A 19830-nucleotide genomic window follows, 5' to 3' on the forward strand; every position below is an offset into this window, starting at 1 on the left:
AAATGGATTATAATTGCGAATAAATTCAACAAATAAAAAGAAAAAGTTAACAAATGAGTTAATAGTTAGCCTACCATTGGGAAATTGTTCATTGAAAATGGTACTATTATTATTATTGGTAAACAATGTCGGTGAACGTGGTGAAGCCGAAAGGCTCATCAAAACTAATGCAGCAGCACATTCATCCATAACAACATCTTCGGTTGATGCCGATGATAAGCCACAACCATCGTTGTTGGAATTGATTGTTCGAGATATTGCTTTCGTATCGATCGACGATGATGATGATTGTTGTTGTTGATGTGCTGGACGTCTTTTTCTTCCGGATCTAGATTTAGATTTCGGTGTTGTTGTCGATGTTTGAATCACATATGGATAAAGATAATTAAAATGATTATTAGTTAATAATGATGATGATTTTGTTTGATAATTAAATAATAATAATGGTGGCGGTGGTTGATTTGATTGTAATTTCATTTTTGTTTGTTAATTAATTTCGTAATTCATTTTCCATTAAATTAAATGACCAGATTCGATTTTATTTAAACAAAACAATAAAATTATCCATCAATCAAAATTCTATTTTAGTTTGACAAAAAATCAAGAAAATGATTGCAATTTGCAGCCGGCATTTCAAATGGCAGGTAAAATTCAAATGGCGCCAAAAAAAGAAGTGAACATCAAAAAGAAATGATTATAATAATAATAATGATAAAATTATTGCCACCATCATTATCATCACTATCGGCATCACCACCAACAACAACAACAAATCATTCAGTATAAGTATGTATAGAATGTGTTGTTGTCGGATCCATTATTATAATAAAATGGTCTCTCTCTCTCCTGATCGCTCAATGATATTTCTCTTTTTCTTTTTCTTATTATAATTATGTTTGAATTTTTTCTCACTTTTCATTTCATTTTCAAATCAAATTCAATTTCGTTGTTGCATTTTGAATATCGCATTGAAATATAGGGAGAGAAACATTTTTTTCTCTTTTCAAAAAACAGATGAAAAAAAATCAAAATCCACACACACATGTTGAAATTATGATGATGGTGTGGTGGTACTGTTAACACTACGTACGCGTTTAACAATGGCCAATTTCGGGCGCCAAAAAAAATCAATGTGAACATAGGCAAAAGCAAAAAAAACTGAATATTAATATTAATAATAGCCATCATCATCATAATCATTTTATTTTGGACAATAAGCGATGTATCTCAGAAGCTGACGAACGAAAAGAAAGTCTTTTTTTTTCTTTACTGAATTCAATTGAAAATGCATTTAACATTCACACACACCATACAGGTATTGTATTTCGAAATTTTTTCACATTCAAAAAAAGGTGAAACGAGAAGAGAAAATCCAAAAAAATAACGATTAATTTTTTTTGTGAAAAAAAGTGGAAATAATAAAGTTTGAAAGGTTGCACATACAAAGAGTGAAAGTGTGTGTTACAATAATCATTATTGTTATTATAAAAGTCATTTTCTAACCGAAAAAAATTAAAAATTATATTTTTATTTCATTTTGATGAAATTATCAATTGATTTATGGAAACATTTTGTTAACCGGTGGCCACAAAAATGAAAAATGTGGCCATTTTATTCACTATTCAAAAATCAAAGATTTACAAGTGTCAAACAAAGATTTGTTTCCAATGAAATGGCCCGGCTAATTTCAAATTATCTGAATAATAAATGGGAAATAAAAGAAAATTTTTCTGCATCAATACTAAACAAAACATAACAGAAAGAAATAAAAGAGACCTCACACAACAACAAAAAAAAAGTAGTCATTATTTTAATAGGATGTGCTAATGATGATGATGATACTATTAAGTAAATGGAGAGAGAGGGGAAAAATAAAGAAATTGAACGAAAACGAATGAGCCGATTAGGCAAAATACCTGAATAATGATAATAATAATAATAATAATAATAATGGTGTTATGTTATGAGTTTTGTTTTGCATTTAGTCAGTTTGTTAGTTGGAATCTTATCCTTTTGTTGGAAAATAATATCAAGGAAAAAAGGATAGTCGAAAAGAAAGAAGAAAAACATCATAGAAATTCAATCAATCAATCGATCGATCGATCAATGTTCAATACAGCTTTCGTTTGCTCTTTCTCCGATCAAAACAACATCGATCAATCGACGATAATAAGAATGAAAGAAAGAAAAGAAACAGGGGAATTTGGAATTTTCGTTCACATTCTCTGTGTGAACATCATCAAGATGTAAGATTAGTTAGTGTGTGTGATATTCATGATGAATAACAAGAATTGATGATGACTATCGAAAAATGGAACCCTAAATGACAACAAAAAATAAAAATAAAACTAAAGCAGCTTATTCGTAAAGAAATATAACAAGTAAGGTTTTTTAGTTTTAGTTTTCTGCTAAGCTCAACACAACATAGCTTTTTTCTGCTAATATCAGGCTTTTTTCGCCACCATAAACAAACAAACAAACCAGGAATTTTCCGAACAAAAATTTTTTTTTGTGACAAAATTTCCCGTTCAAAATCGGACAAACAAGAGAAAAACAAATTGACAACAACAAAATGTTTATAATCGTTTTTCGTTGGTGGTGGTGTTCGTGGATGATGAGTGTTTTTTCAACCAAAACGAGGAAAACAAAGACCGTTTCATTTTTTTGCATAAAATATTTCAAGCGAGAAAAAGCAAAAAAAAATCCATTCCATTTCCACACTTCAATTCCAATTCAAATCCTGTTCAAACAATGTTTCATTTCCGTTTTTTATTTTTTGATCTTTTCAACCAAAAAATTGAAAAACTGCAACACCAGTTTATTTCGAGTGGCTGCTGTTGTTGGAACACAATGTCATCATCATCATTGCATTTGACGATGATTGACATCGCGTACATATCACACATCATTATTTTGACACATTTTTATAATAATAATAATGTTGATGTCCAAAACGGTATATGGATAAAATAGTCAGGATATTTATTTTTTATTTGAAAAAATTTCGAAAAAAAATCACATTGTTTCACAATAAACCAAAAAGGATTTTTTTGTTGTTGTTGTTCACACAAATCATTCGACCGAATCATTATCATCATCATTATTCATTGATGGATTCAAGTGAAAAAAATCAAGAATTTTTTTCTTTTTTCAAATTGGCCAGCTAATTTTATTGTTGTTTACATCATCATCATCATTATTATTATTATTTATTATGATCATTGTTCCATCGTTTTGTTCAGAACAAACACACACACGTGAAATATTCAATTGAAAAAATGAATTCATTTTCAATTGTATGTGAAACTATGGTTGCACAAGGTTGCTCTCCATTTTTCACATTTGTTTTTTGTACGTGTGTTGTCTGTTGTTGAAAACTTTATAAATTCATAATTTCCCGGTTGTTTTCCTAACGTTAACTAACTTTCGTTTTTAATTTCATTGTCCAAACGCACAGAGATTTGTTTTTTATGATCAAAAACATGATCATTACATTCATTGATTGAGAAGAGCGAGAGAGAGTGAAAAGTTTTGAATAAAATTATCAAAAAAATTAATTTGAAGCATAAATCACCTAACGAACAACAAACATATATCATAATCATCATCATCATTATCATCATCCACAGAATGGCCGTTATTTGCATAAAATTTTGTTGAGGGCTTCCAACAACAACGAACGAAAAAAAACTTGGCACAACAAGATTATCATTAAAGTTCTTATTGCTTTCGTCGTTGTCTATTCGAATCAAATCCAAAAAAAAGATCCAAGGGAAAGGCATATAGCGACCATAAATCAAGGATTAATTATACACCACCATCACTATATTATAAAACTAAATAAATCGTTTTCTCTCTGTGTGTGTATGTTTGGCCAATGTTCACATAGTGAAAATGAATTGGTTAAAAACACAGTGCAATAATAATCATAATCATAATAATCCTGTTCAAACAGGAGATATTTTTTTTTGAATTTAATGAAAATGAAAAAATAATAATTTTGACCAACAACAACAATAATGATAATCATTTTTTGAATTAGATTCAAAATGGGAAAACCAGCCAAAAAAAATCTTTTAGTAACCAAAACAAAACATAAAAAAAGGTCATTAAGCAATAGAGTAAATATTAGGTCATTGTATTTTTTGTTTTTGTTGATTGCAATTAATATTCCAAAAAAATACGGGTGTTTTTTATTATCATTATTATTATTATTAGGATTTTTAGGTGAAACCAATGCAATGATGCATATTGATGGCCTAGCATCCCATCAATATATATAGTTGTTATTTATGTATTGATCATATGTCCTAATATCTAATTTGAGACAAATAATCAAAACATACAGATCTTTGTTTGTTTGTTTTCTGGGTAAGTCTTGCGCACTTTGAAATCAATTCAGTTTTTCTTTGGGTCTGTGAAAGTTGTAGGTGTGATGGAATAAGAATTTGCATAGTCAGCATAAAGAAAAAATACATTCGACGATACAAGACTGTAGTATTTCATTCTCATCAAAAAGAAAAAGATGTTTATTTTAGTTTTTTCGGTGCGCATCCGCAATCCAAAAAAAAATTGTCCAAATGAATTCAAAGTCACATATAGTTAGAGTTAGTTAATCAATGATATATGGTGCTATATAATGACCATCATCAACATGGACATCAATCCAGGAAGTGTTAAATATCCGGATTATATGAAATTTCTCTTTTGCTTTTTGAACAGACTATTATGGTGACAAAAACCATAATGTGTATGAACGACAATCACGTGTGCTACTACCAAACCAACATAACCTAAATTGGCCCTTGGCATTCACTTTCAACGATAAATAGATTCTATAGAATCCATATATAAAACAAGTAAACATTATTGCATTCAATAATATTCTAATACAAAGAATCAAAACAAAACTAAATTCTGATGGTGAAGGACATATATATGAGAATGACGGTGACCCACCCAATCATCACATTCACATAAAGTCAATGAAAAGCAAATACAACAACATAATCTAGTTCAACAACAAGATGAAACAAACCTGCCTAGAATCAATGTGGAAGCCTTTTCTTTTTCCAAAATATATGGGACACCAAACAAATTCCAAACCAGTTCAATGTTGCAACCACCCACGCCAACGAATACACACACACGGATATATAATTATAATCGATAATATTCAATAGATATATTATGGCATGATATATGCTGATGGTTAATGACTTTCTCCTTGATTTTTCTGTTTTGTTTTGTGTATTGGGAATTGGAATTTCGTTTCGTTTTTGGATGAAAAAACATTCGAATAAATTGGATTCATGAAAAAGAAAACAAAAAGGTATGATCCATTAAGAACATCATCAATGATGATGACCTTCTTCAGAAAAAAATCTAAAAAAACAATACTTTTTTAAAGGGATTTTCATTTCGAAAAAAGTGTTTATCATTTTTTTACATTCGAAAACTGAACAAAATGAAAAAATCCTTTGCATAAACTTATTCAAACAAACACGTATTTTACTTTACTTTTTTATATATAAAACTTAAGAAACAACAACAACAAAACACAGTTATTTTATTTGATTTCTTTTCAATCACATCATCATCATTACATTTTGTACACAAAACAAAAACACGTACACAGTATATGGTGGAGGGAAACAAGAAATGTTTCTCCAACTGTGACGATAATGATGACAATTGATGATGATGATGATGGTGATTACCTTGAAGATATTCACCGTTTTTTCATTCAATTTTGGCACCACCATTATAAACCATTATGATTGCTCTCTTAATATAAACAACAAACAAAGAGAAAAAACAAGCATATAGAAATATCCATAACTAAACTAACCAAAAAAAAATCAAAAAAAAAAAAAAAATAAAAGAAAATTATAATAATAATAACGTTATCGTCAATATTTCAAAAGAAATAAATATAGGAACAAACAAACAAAAAAAATTCAAGGCTAACCATATATACAAAGTATATAATATATTTTCACATACATTACAAACACTTGTAATAATGGAACAAGTGCATTTTATATATCAAAATATAACAATCAAAGTTAAAGTTAAAGTGAAGTGAATTTTACTTCTTTACCATTCAACCACACATATAGGAAGTATATGTGAATGTAAAAGAAAAGAAAAGAAACAAATCTTCAACATTCACATAGTGTATTCATTCCGAAAATTCTCATTATTCTCGACGATGACAACGCAGGCGTCACTTGAAGAAATTACATTGAATTGCCAAAAATAAAAAACAAAAAAAATAAACATCATAGAAATTATATAGCGATTGAAACAGGAAAAAAATTTAGCTTCTTTATCATCATCATCATGACAATTTCAAAAATGAAAAAGATAGCAATATGATGATACCATTTTTGGCATCATTCTTTCAAAAAGGAAAAAATTCCAGGTAAACTAATGAATGAAAACGATCATTTTCAAAAAAAATCCATCAGGGAATATACAACAGGGTTGTTGAATTGAAATCTAGGGCAAACACAAAAATCAAATTTTTTTTGTTTGGAAAAAAATCCAGGATATCCGTTCCAAATTTCTTTTTTTTTAATTTTAATTTCGTCCCCAAAAAAATCAATCAACGATATTAACACAAAATCAACAAAACTGGGAAAAACCGGTCAATACCGTATAGCTGAAATTGGCCAACCAAACAAAAAATCGATTAAATCCAATTTCATACAATCGATCAATCAAATCAAACTAAAACGAAATCAATCAATCGATCGATCGATTGAACAAAAAACTAAACAGGGAGCCACAATTGAAGAGTTTCGCATTTTCAAAAACGAGGATCATCATCATCAGCATATATAAAATACATTCACAAAAAAATGATTAGTTTTTTGCTCAAAAAAACTAACTGATCTTGATCATTCAATCGATTTCGAATGATCAATTTCGATTCAAGTCACACAACAACAACAAAAATATACACAATGTAAATGTGCAAAGTAAAGTAAGTAAGTAAAAAAAACATTTGCCACAATTTGTTCTTGAATTTGCCGCACACGCATTTAACATCACCTCCATTTGCATTTGCATCATTATTATTATTCGGCATCGATATCCATCCACACACACACATTCAACATACACCGGCATTTTGCACTTGAGCTACAATCATCATCATCAACAACAAATGAAAATGAAAACGGCAAAAACTTCGACAAGGTTACATAGACACACACTTTTTACTTGGAAAGCCGGCATCAAAACACATCACACACAATGATAAACGACAGGCGTAAGCAGTAAAAATTAAAAAACATTTCCATTTTGCATATCGATGGAGTGTAAGTGTTGTTGTTGTTATGGGTAATATAATAATAACAACAACAAAATAAACATTTCATCATATGTCATATGTTTTTTTAAGTATTTTTCTCAAATTAATTTGCCAAAAACAAAACAAAATCCTTTGCAATCTGAAACTTGAACATTTCTTATTGATAAACGAAAACAATGAAGAAGTTTGGATGCGGAAGGATTTTTTTTGTGCCGGCATCTTTTAAACACACACACACAGAGCAAACTTTTTACTTTTTTTTTATTTAATCAAATTGATTGATTGATGCATGCAACAAATGTACAAATGTTCTCTCTCACTCACTAACTTCGTGAGTTTTTTTTGATTGATTCAAATTAATTAATTAATTCATCAAGAAGAATGGTTATAATATTCAATGCTGATGATGATGATGATTGTGATGGCCATTATCATCTACGATTGATGATAATGGCCATCATCATCAGCATTATCATCAAAAAACAATGGATTATGGATCATTTTACTTTGAGAAAAAAGAAATTATATTCAAAAAAAAAGTATAATTTGAATGAATTATCATCATCATTTTCTACCATACGGATGATTGCCTACTATCTCCCTCCAAGAATGAAAAAACAGAAAATGCAACCACATTCAATACATGGGATTTATACATATAGGATATTATTATTATTCCTTTTCGTTCAACAGGAAGATTGTAGTTGCTGCCTTTACATCTTTTTTGAAATATATTTTCTTAAAGAAAATACGTGTGTTTATTATAAGAAGCCAAAAACAAACCAAACTAAACAGTGAAAAACGTGTTTATGTGGATGCCAACAACAACAGCAAAAATAAAAATAAAGAAAATTGCTTGCTTGCTTGATGCTGCAAATGAATTGAATAGAAAAATAATGTTGGTGGTGGTGATTATAATGATGATGATGGATACCACCACCTTGTGACCTTGTCAAACACAAATGAAAAAATATTTATCATCACGATGACATACTGGCATACTAATCATCATCATCATCATCATTTTCCATTCATTTTCAATTCATGAATAACACACACACAGCACAGTTAGGTACTGTATGCATCATTTGGAAATCAAAACTGATTGAAATGAAAATGAAAGAGAAATTTTCATTACTTTTCGTTCATTTTGCTTTATCATCACATTAAACAATTAAGAAATGACGATGACGATGATATAAAATGACATCAATCATTATTTGATCGTTATTACATTCTTTAACATTTCATTGTGTTGGTTGGTCAGTGAGCGAATTGGTCAATTTCGCTAAATAAAAAAATTGGAATCGTTAATGAGCGATTCAATCATAATCATAATGATAATGCCTTTTGCAACAACAAAAAAAAACGAAGAAAAGGAAAAAAATTACCTGGATAAATTGCTTTTTTGTTTTGATAAATGAATGAATGAAAATTATTGAATGTCAAAATTGCTAATCATGATTTCAACTAACGAAAAATCAACAAACAAAATCCTAATTACATTTTATCTATGGTAATCCAAATAATAATGACGATAATTTTGAAATGTTCAAAAACAAAAAACATTACCAATCAATCAATCAATCAATCGGTTCGATTGATTAATCTCTTTTCACTAACCAATATTACACCATTGATTGATTTGATTGAAATGATGTCATCAAATTAAATGAAATAATCTTTTTTTATTGACAAGATTAATAACATTATCTATGTTCGGGGATGTTTTCAAATAAAAAAACTAGAACAACGTGAAATCAGATAAGGATTAGATGATGTTATAGTCATCAAAAACAATTAATCAAAATAAAACAGAATCATACAGTTATCATTGAGATTATCATCCAAAAAAAAGGATTGTACCTTGTACAATTTTCATCATCAACAAAAAACAAGGTCAAACATCTCTTTGAATTCATTACATTTGAAACTTGTCTACATATATCACACTTATTATTATTATTATCGATCAAACCAACAAACACTTGTCATATTGATAATAAGATAATAAGATCAGAGTATAAAAATAATTCATTTTTGTTTCTGTTTCTGTATTGATCATAAATCAACAAATAACTACTATTACTACCTTTTGCAAATTGATTGAAAAGGATGATGATATAATATATTTAGCATCCTTTTTTTGCAAATAAATCCAGTCATGATAATGATAATGTCCAAAATCGAAATTTTATCACGATTCGAAAATCAAAGAAAAAACAAGAGAGATTCTCTCTCTCACTCACTGAATGATGTCCTAAAATGATTTATATAGATCATCATCATCATCATCATATTATACATTCAATTAATAATTTGTTCTTGGTCGTTTTCTTCCAATCTCACCATCAACATCAACATTGCATGTTGCATAACGCCTTGTCTTTGCCTCTTTTTTTCTCTCTCTATCAATCTTTACTCAGATATATATTTTTTTTCGCAAAATGTTGACCTCATTTTCATCATCACCATCATCTTGGATGCAAAAACAGAAAAATCCATTACCATTGTCCAAAATAGAGTGTGAGATTTGCAAAAAATGAAAAAGATATAGTGTAGGACATAGCACACACGGTCTATATGATAATAATGTTGACACTCAGCAAAAATCACGTAAAAAGAAAGAGAGATTTCTTGTAAATTGTTGTCAACAACAAACATCATTGGGTAAAATAATGTTTAAACGATTTCTTTTCCAATAAAGTAAAGTAAATGGACAAACATTAAACGGCGATGATGATGATAATGATGAATAATAGCAACAAGTTGTAAACTTGGATTGAAAATGATTATCATCACTCCACTTATCATAATAATAATGTTTTTTGCAAAACAATTGATTATCTAAATGACTAGGTCGTTTTTTCAATTTCTTCTTCTTATATCAATAAATATCACACTTTGACAAAAAATCACAAAAAAACTCAATATTCTTTACAGAAACACACCTTGAAAACTACATAAATTAATCAATCACACGCATATTTTCTTTCCATATTTGTTCTGATTAAACAACAACAAAATAAGATTGATTAGGTTGAAAGAAATGATCACGGTTACTATCGATACTTGGATCGATAAATCATTTATCGATAATTCTGATTGTAAACAAAATTATTCATAAATATTAAATAAATAAACCTGAATGACATATAAAAAAAATTGAACAAAGTCAACATTAATGATTGGTGTTAGAAAAAAGTTTGTTTGCGCTTAACAAAAAAAATTGTTCCGCTTAAATCTGGCTTTGTAGGAAAAGTTAAATGAACACATCAGGAGAATGACCCTTTTGTCCTGGATATAGTTCAACGAAACAAAGTACCGTTATTTTGTTTGATTATCAATCAAAATTATCAAAAAGAAAAATTCTTCCCACTTAATACTGATTATAAATGTTTTCAAATCAAATATCGATTATTGACCCCTACCATCATATCGCAATTTTCAAAGATCAATTTTCGAAAACCAACAGAAAACAAACCACCAAATCATAATGATAATGTTTGCAAAACCATCAATGAAATAAATATTTTTTTTACTGAGGGCGCCATCACACACATGCAGATAAGAGTGGAATATGAAAAAAACTTGTTCCAAACAAAAAACTCTCTCTCCTCTTTTAATTTTGAAACAATGTTCCAAAATTAAAAAAGACTACTAAATACATTTTCTCTAATCAAATGATATGATGTGTTTAATGAATTTGTAGCCAAACAAAAAACAAATATTATTTCGATGCAAAAGTATTATAGGTCAAGGATTATTATTTAGTTATTCTCAACAAAATGAACAAAATATTTATTTGTTGACCATATTATAGTTAGTTTGACCATCACCATCATTTTTGTTTCTTTGATTTGTTTGGTTCAACACGCTATATATATTCATCATCATCACTGGTTTTGATTCAAACATTTTCATTCATTCTCTCATGTTATAATGGTTCCATTATAAATAAATATAGCATTGAAAAATCCGACAAAAACAAAACAAAAATAAACACATGTGACATTTATTAATGGTTTTTTGTTGCTTGCATTCATTTCCATTTCCATTTTCATCATCATTCTAAGCACATATATAAAGAGAGGGAGAATTTTATGAAAAACATTTGAAAAAAATGAATGACAAATTTGTATATGTCATGTTAAAAATATTCAAATTTTTTGAAAAAAAATTTTCATAATAATGATATTTAGAGAATGGAAATATGATATTCATTCATTCAACGATAATAACCTTTGAACTCTTTGGAGTAATGTTTCGAAAAAAATTGTTATTTTCATAGGGGAAATATTTCCCGGTAACTATTTTATGAAATTAATTTTCGTTAACACACAAATGCGGAAAAAGACAATTATGTTAATAGAAAGAGAAAAAAAGGATGTTTTTTCGAAAAAACAAATCTTGAATCTCATCATCAATCAGTAACATTAAAATTTTAATTTACAAAGTTACTTTGTATCAAAAAATTTTCGTTTTTAATTTTCCCATCAAAATTAATGATTTTTTGCTTTTTGATGATAAAATGATGCAATGATGTAATCCAAAAATTTCTCATCATCCTTATCATTTCAAATAAACACCCATTATTTAATCTGATAATTTTTCAAGAAAAAATAAAAAAACTAGATTAAATTGGTCATTATCATCAATGATGTGGATGACAATCGATCAGAGGATCATCATCATCATCATAGAACGAAATACATTACATTTGGCAATTTAATGGATTTCGCCAAACCCAGGTTATCGGTTAACAAAAAAAAAGAGATCAAAAAATAGGTATACCCATTATTATTATCATCATTATCTGATAACAATGATGATGATAAATATAAATAAATAATGTACGCAAATTGCATTTACCATCGTATATGAAACGTATCAAGTGTATTAAAGTGTTAAAAATTTTATTTATCGATAACGACCTGATGATGATGCATTTAGTTTATCATAATCATCATCATCATTATATCGAATGAAACTTATTCAAAACAAAAATTAAAATGTAATTAGAGATTTTGGATTGTAATTGAATCTTTTTATCTGTTGTTGTTGTTTGAAATTCATTCAGAATAGATGTTTGTGGTTGGATGGAAAAAGACATCCTCATCATCATCATTAAATGATGATAAGCTAATTATTATTCAACACACACACATCATTCACAAACAAAAACTAAAAACCACACCAAATGACAATGAAAGATGGGTGTCATAGAAAATTAAAACATTTTTTTCAAATCTCAATCACTCCTCACCCAACCCAGAAACAGAAACAAAAACAAAATTCATAGGAAATTTTCCTCTTTTTGTTTCCAACGAATTCAATCAGAAAAAGAGATTCCTGGTAATCACATAACATCTGATGTGATTGATCTTTATGTATTTTGGTTATTGGCTGTGCAGTATCAGTTAGCTTTATCAAACTCAAACACACCAACCAAATTCTCCATTGTGTTATCAAAACAATAACAACGGAGGGTGTATTTTATCCATTTCATTTTTTTTTGTTACGTATTTATCGTTACGTTTTTTCGTACGTTCTTTGTTTTTTTCACTTACTGCTGCTGCTTGCTATACACAATATCAAAGCAAAGCTTTTATGGAAAAAAGTTCATCAACTTTGATGTTGATGACAGGCTTGGTAATAAAAACAGAGAGAGAAAGAGAACAGAAACAGAACTGTTTTTTCTGTGTTCTGTTTTTTGTTTGTAACACACGCACACACATATGTGTGTGACGCATATAACCATTTTATTAAAAAGGGAGATGGGGAAGTGGGAGGGAGAAAAACAATGAAACGCAAATAAAAAATCCAAACGGTTGCTGCTGGAACAACAGCTGTTTGAATCTTGGGTTCCAATGAAAAAAAGCGAAAATCAATTTTGTTTCATTTCGGTTTTCAAATCAAATTCTATCTGGTAATCATTGTTTTCCTTGTACCAGAAAAGAAAAAAATTGCAACAATTTAATGGTGGAAAACAATGGAGTTATTAGATAATCAAAGGAAAACGGATTTTTGTTTTTCATTAAAAATTCAACCATGATGAATAATCGATAAACAGGTTTAATCATCATCAGGTTAGTTTTGAACGAAAGTCAGTTTGGCCTGAATAAAATCAATGATGATGATGATGATTAGGAAACTAACTAGAGTTTTACACTTGCAGAGTTTTTCAACATACAGGTGTATCCATCTCTCCATCTTTCTTTAATGGTTCACCATCATCATTGATTAACGACTTTCTAGTGCAAATTTTCTTTTCTTTTCAACCAAACTAAAACCACCACCATTATTCAATGAATTTCGGTAAAGAAAAACTTACATTGAATGTAGCTGACCAAAACGATTATTCGTTGATTGCGGTACATCGATAAAAGCCGATTGTTGATGCGGTAGATTTGGTTCATCACTAGCACCGTTATTTGTCAATAAAATACTTGAACCAGATTGATTACGTTGTCGTTGTTTATTAGTTTTATTGTTTGCATTATTATTCATTGTTGTTGTTGATGGAATATCACCATTATCATTTGATGATGGTGATCGTCGACCATTCGATGCTAGTAAACTATAATCTGGATGTTCTTGGATTCTAGCCGATTTTCTTGATGGTAACAAACGTATTTCTTGCAATCTTACCACACAAATTTCTCGCTGTTGTTGTGAATCATTGGATGATATGGGTGTGTTCGATGAGTTAGTTGTGGTTGATATTGTTGTCGACGATGATGATGGCGGTAAATCAATGGCCAATGTAACATCATCAGTATCGGTATTATGTTTTAAAACCGAAGCCGGATATTCGCGATTACGAAAAGTAATAAATACTTTTTGATTTTCACTTAATAATGCACGTGTTATCGGTTCAAAACCACGACCAATTAATTGATCAGCAGTATAATCTAATATTAGATTTTCATCTTTTAATATCGATTGTTGATTATCGATATTTGATTTTGATTGTTGTTCATTACCAATGGCAATTGATTCGTCCATGGAATCAAATTTATATGAATCTAATGGATTAGCGAATTGTATTGAATAAATCAATTGACCATTGGTATTGGCATTATTAGTGTTGGCATTGTTATTGTTATTGCTATTGGCATTTTCCGATGAATCTTTTGGCAGCTTTGTTGTTGTTGTTGTTGTTGGTGATGATATCGGTGGTAATAGTTTTTTGATTGCTTTCACTTTTCCAGGATAATAATAACCACGTATTGGTGCACTAACTATTGTACCGATTGTTGCTGAAAATTTACCATGACGATATGTCGATGTTGATGATGTTGATGATGCCATCGTCGAATCTAACGGTAATGATGATGATGTTATTGCCGTCGACATTGTTGGAGATAATTGATAATCGATGGTTACCAAAACCAAAATCAAATCAACAACAAAACACGGTGGAGAGAGAAAGAAAACCTAAACCAAAACAAACAAATTCAAAAACAAATTTCCATTTTCACATGATGATTTCCACACACAAAAATCAAAAAATCGAATAATTGATGTTGTTTGCATAAATCAAATCAGTCGATCGATCAAATCAATCCAGTTCAGTATCATCATCATGACCCGATCGATCAATACCGGCTTTTTTCAGTTACAATTCATTTGATTCGATTATCATATTCAATATTTGATGATGATTTCAAGAAACAAACAAACCAAAAATGCCAACATCAAATGTTTGATAAACAGGCAGATAAACACTTATGTAGGGTTTTTTCCTCGATGAAACCAAATTCACAAATTTCATTCAAAATTCATCCAAACAAACATTGTCAAGCAAACACCAAAAAATTTTTGTAATCTCCAAGAGAATTTTTCATCATTATAACAATGGCCCATAGGTTTTTTGTTGTTATTGTTTTCATTTTGTTGAGATGAGATGAAGTTTTTTCCCATTCATATAACACATAGATACATAGATACATAGAGTTCAGTTCATTCTTGTTTTACGTTTTGAAGACGAATGATGTCTGTAACATAACATAACGAATGCACACAAAGCAGAGTAGCGGATACAGCCAACCAAACATAACATAACAACAACATTAGCAGAAGATATTCATTGATGATGATGATGAAAGAGGATGAGGAGGATGATAAAGAGAGAAGCCGGTAGCAGCCGCTGTTGTTGTTGTTATGGATCCTGATGAGAGATGGATACAGCTGGTGTGTGATGATAGTCTTCTGTTCATCATTCTTCTCTCAATATCCAATGCTACTACCTCAAAAATTATAGTAATAGCGGTAATATTTGTTATATGAAGAATATAGAAAAAGTAAAGTCATATGACATTACAGGATTAACATTAATGTTGTTGTTGTCGTTTTTTTTGAATGAGTGAGGGTGAGAAATGCACTATTATCGACAGTAAAAATGGTAGTGGTATGAAAAATAGTTATCATGTGATGTGGATCCTGTATAAATGTTTGGATATTTTTTCTGGTTTTTTCTTCTCAGCTGTATATATACAGTGTTTGTTGTTGTTGTGTGTATGTGACCGATAATAATGATATATGTTACACCCACAATCATTATCATTATCATCATCAACAACAGCAAAATTGACGGTGGAGTTGTATCGATTATGTTGTTGAGAAAGTCAGGTTGAAGACCAAACCAAACCAAAAACGAAAAAAAACAATAAGTCAATCTTATTCTGAACAAAATGTGGATTTCCTTCATTTCCTATCCATGTAAAAATGTATTGATTTCATTTAGTTTAGGTTAGGTTAGGCTATGCAAAAGGAAAGAAAGGAATCTTCCCAAAATTCATTGATGAAATAATAAGACATTTCGATTCAGATAATAAGATGAAAATTACACTTGTAATTAGTTGTTGTTGTTTTTATGTTCAACTTTGATTTCATAGTCAATAACACTTGTGATTCTTGTTTGGCTTCTTAATGATTATGATAATGGCATGGATGGTAACCAACCAACCAATTTGCAATGACCTTTTCTTTGTTCTTTTTTTGTTCACATTATTCAAGATTCAAGTTTTCTCTTTTTCCTTAATTTTACTTGGCCATCTCCATCATCATCATCATCATCAGAGAGAAAGAAGGATCGATAGATGTAATCACATTTACAACACATAAGATTAGCTAATTTTCTTTTTTTTCTCATTCGAAAAAACAACAAGAAAATAAATGAAAAGGTCAGCTCTAAACTTGCAAAAGAATTAGTCAAGAAAATTTATTCTCCTTAAAGCCAAAATCGCACATTTATCATTTTTTCAAAGAAAAGAAAGGACCAAACAAAAACAATCATCAGGTCATAGTTCAAGGTCTATGATTATCATATAGAGAGACAGAGAGAAAGTCAGACAGACCAGGTAAATAGATAAAACTTAGTCCAGGTAAGATTTGATATTGGGTGATCCAAGAAAAAAATTTTCATCGATAAATCAATCAAAGAATTCATTCTTGGATTGATTAAAACATAATGAAAGAAAAAGCATATTTTCAAAATATGTAAAAATAGATCAGCCAAATTCTGATTTGAAAAAAATAATTTTTGGGTGTTGTTGATGGAATAGTGAATGAAGGGCAACATTGAATAAATTCCTCATCATTTATTTCTTGGTAAAATGTACGAATTCTCAATGATCAATATTGAAAATCCCATATGATTTTATAAAACACATTTGCACCAACATTCGTATCCAACATAATAACTAAGCAAAACCAAAACCAAAATCAAACTCCTTCGCCTCGACAACAACAGAAAGTCATAAGATTGGTTGGTATTATAATGGGCAGAAAATACAGAAAAAACTCCACACAAACACACACATCCTACAATGATGATGATGATTTCAACCCATAAGTATGACCCACCACCACCATAACAACAACATCGTGATCAAACATACGAATTTATTTTGGAGAAACGAAAAAAATATAGCTCACGAGACTTTTTTGCCAAACAACACTGTGTGTTCGATCAACCGATCCATTCCAATGTTGAGGATGAAAGAGAGAAGGAAGCAATAATGATGATGATAATCATGCCATCCACATGCCCAAAACATTACATTACATTACATACACGAAAAGCAGGAAGCAAATATCTCTTTCTCTCTTTGTTTCATATATTCAATTCTCAACATTCAACATAGAAAAATTTCTTTTCATTTCGATGTTTGTTTGTTGCTTTGGTGTATGCAATAATCATCATCATTATTATCATCATTTTCTCAATGTACAGAGCAATCACCCAATCGAGAAAATAAAATAAAATAAGGTTTCGATAATGTTAATCTTTCTTTTCTCTTGAATTTAATTTGATTTAAATCGAATCATAAATTCAATTGCAAAAAATGCTAATTTTTTTCGTTTTTGTCTTTGATTTGGTTTTTGGAATAATTAAATTTAAATTGAATCAAACACAAAAGACAAAAATAGGCAAATTTGAATTAATCAGAACAAAAAAAACTGAAGTCTCACTGTATTGATCATCAACAACAACAAACGGAAAGACAGAATGACTAAAATCATTTTCTGATCATGCGCACATCATTATTATTCTTTTTGACAATCTTTTTCATTAAAATGTTTTTTCTCTTCTCTTCTCTTTTTCATTCATCTTTCCCTCCCTCCTTTATTTTAATCATCGATATAGAGCAGTGATTCTCAACCTTTTTGTTGTCGCGGCACAATTTTAAAATTTTTAAATATATAACAGTTGCATTTTCAGAATTTCGCGGCACACTAAAGTGCCGCGGCACACTGGTTGAGAATCACTGATATAGAGAAATGGTGATCCATTTAACGATGTTCAACAAACAAACTAAAAGTAGTAGTAGTGGTAATTGTTGTTGTTATGGAGGGGGTGGAGAGAGGGAGGAGGGGGTAGATATATAGAATTCGAATCACATGTGTTGTAAGAATTGCCAACAAAAAGATAATGATGATGATGAAAAGCCTCCACCACCATCATCATCCGTGAAAGAAACAAAAAAAAACATTATCATCAATCTTGACAATCTTATTTCTTCTTCTTTATCGAAATGAATGAAACAAAATAAGTTTTCAAAGTCAAAAAATTCCCGTTTTTCATCGGTTATTACAACAACAGCAGCAGCATTGTCTTTATATATTAGGTTAAGTTTTTTGGCTGTTTGGTGATATTGGCTTCATATAGTGCTCTTGCCTTATTGAAAGAAATGAGATCAAAGAATTCGAACAAATTCGATTATGATGATCAAATAAAGACTATTTCAACAAAAGACAATTATGTTTAAGCTTTTTCCCAAAACAACATTAAAGCTTTCATTCATTTTCAATTTGAATTTGAAAGAAATTTCAAAAGAAAATAATGTTTTTTTTTTTGCTTTTGAAATTTCAAAGCATCATTTTTTTTGTTTGAATTCAAATGAAAACATACTTTTACTCTCTTTTTCTCTCTCACATTTAGTGTTTTTTTTTGGTATGGAAAATGGTATTACGGACGATACCAAGATTTTTTTTCTTGGTACGCTGAAAGATACCCCATACATATTGGCAAATTTGATTTTATTTCATCGGAATGGAACAATCCGATTGGAAAAATATTTTAGATGATTACTAACTACACCACCATGAAAAGAAAAAAGAACACACTGGGGACAAAATTAAAAGATTTTTTTTTATTCCCCTTTCACACATCAGGGGGAAGAGAGAGAGAGAGAGAGAGAGAGTAGTAACAATTTATTTTGGAACAAAAATCACGTTCATTCAAATGGTTAAATTGACTCACTGGGTAACTTGGATTTGAATAAAACCAAAATATAATATTGTTCAATGTGGTCAATCAACCTTGAATCCGAATGTCCAGAAACAAGAAAAAACAACATTATCATTTTTTTCAATCCAAAATCAACAAAATCTTCAATTTTAATACATTGAGCAACAATTGGTTTACTGCTCATCGGGTATAATGCACACTTCTTTTCTTTTTTGGTAATATCTAATCTCTCGCACACGCACTTATATATTTAGAACAATCATCATCAAGAGATAACATTGAATGGAAAAAAGTTCTCTGTTAAATAATCAAAACAAGATCAAGATGATGATGACGCATCCGTGTGATTCATCCAATCTAGTGATTCGTTTTATTTGGAAAAACAGAACCCAAAATGCATTACATTGCATTATTATGATTACCCAGAAGAGATCAGAAATTGAGCCAGTCGATATCTGTGTGTTTTAAAGTTGATTTTGTTTGTTATAGTTTTTTTAGTCGATTTAGTTTGGTTCATAACCACAACAAGGCGCTTTCCCTATTGTAATGTGTTTGCTGTGTATGAAGGGGAAGATTCTCATTTGTCGGTCGTTGACATTATCATCATCATAATCATTATCATCCATCGTTGTATGTTAGGATGCGCCAGGCACGCAGCAAGGATTTTTTCCTCCTTTTTTTCGAAAAAAAATATTCAATGATGATGAATATATGATGGTCAAACATTTTTAAAAATTGGATAAAATGTTAA

The 19830-nt window shown here is 29.6% G+C and overlaps 1 protein-coding gene across 3 annotated transcripts in view; it reads right to left on the reverse strand.

Moving 5' to 3' along the window:
- Nucleotides 1–15599, reverse strand: part of LOC113795571 (uncharacterized) — a 25798-nt gene extending 10199 nt beyond the window's left edge. For all 3 annotated transcript variants that reach the window (XM_027345762.2, XM_075822583.1, XM_075822584.1), the window contains exons 1-2: nucleotides 13656–15599; nucleotides 75–328 (exon numbers count right to left, since the gene is read on the reverse strand). In XM_027345762.2, the coding sequence (XP_027201563.2) occupies nucleotides 75–328; nucleotides 13656–14680 (1279 nt within the window). In that variant the 5' untranslated portion in view covers nucleotides 14681–15599. The remainder of the gene's footprint in view (nucleotides 1–74; nucleotides 329–13655) is intronic.
- Nucleotides 15600–19830: the final 4231 nt, after the last annotated feature.

Source organism: Dermatophagoides pteronyssinus, unplaced genomic scaffold (assembly GCF_027571235.1).
Source record: "Dermatophagoides pteronyssinus isolate colony J.1.1.1.1 unplaced genomic scaffold, Derpt_VIB-CSIC_2022.12 sq0018, whole genome shotgun sequence".
NCBI lineage: Eukaryota > Metazoa > Arthropoda > Arachnida > Sarcoptiformes > Pyroglyphidae > Dermatophagoides > Dermatophagoides pteronyssinus.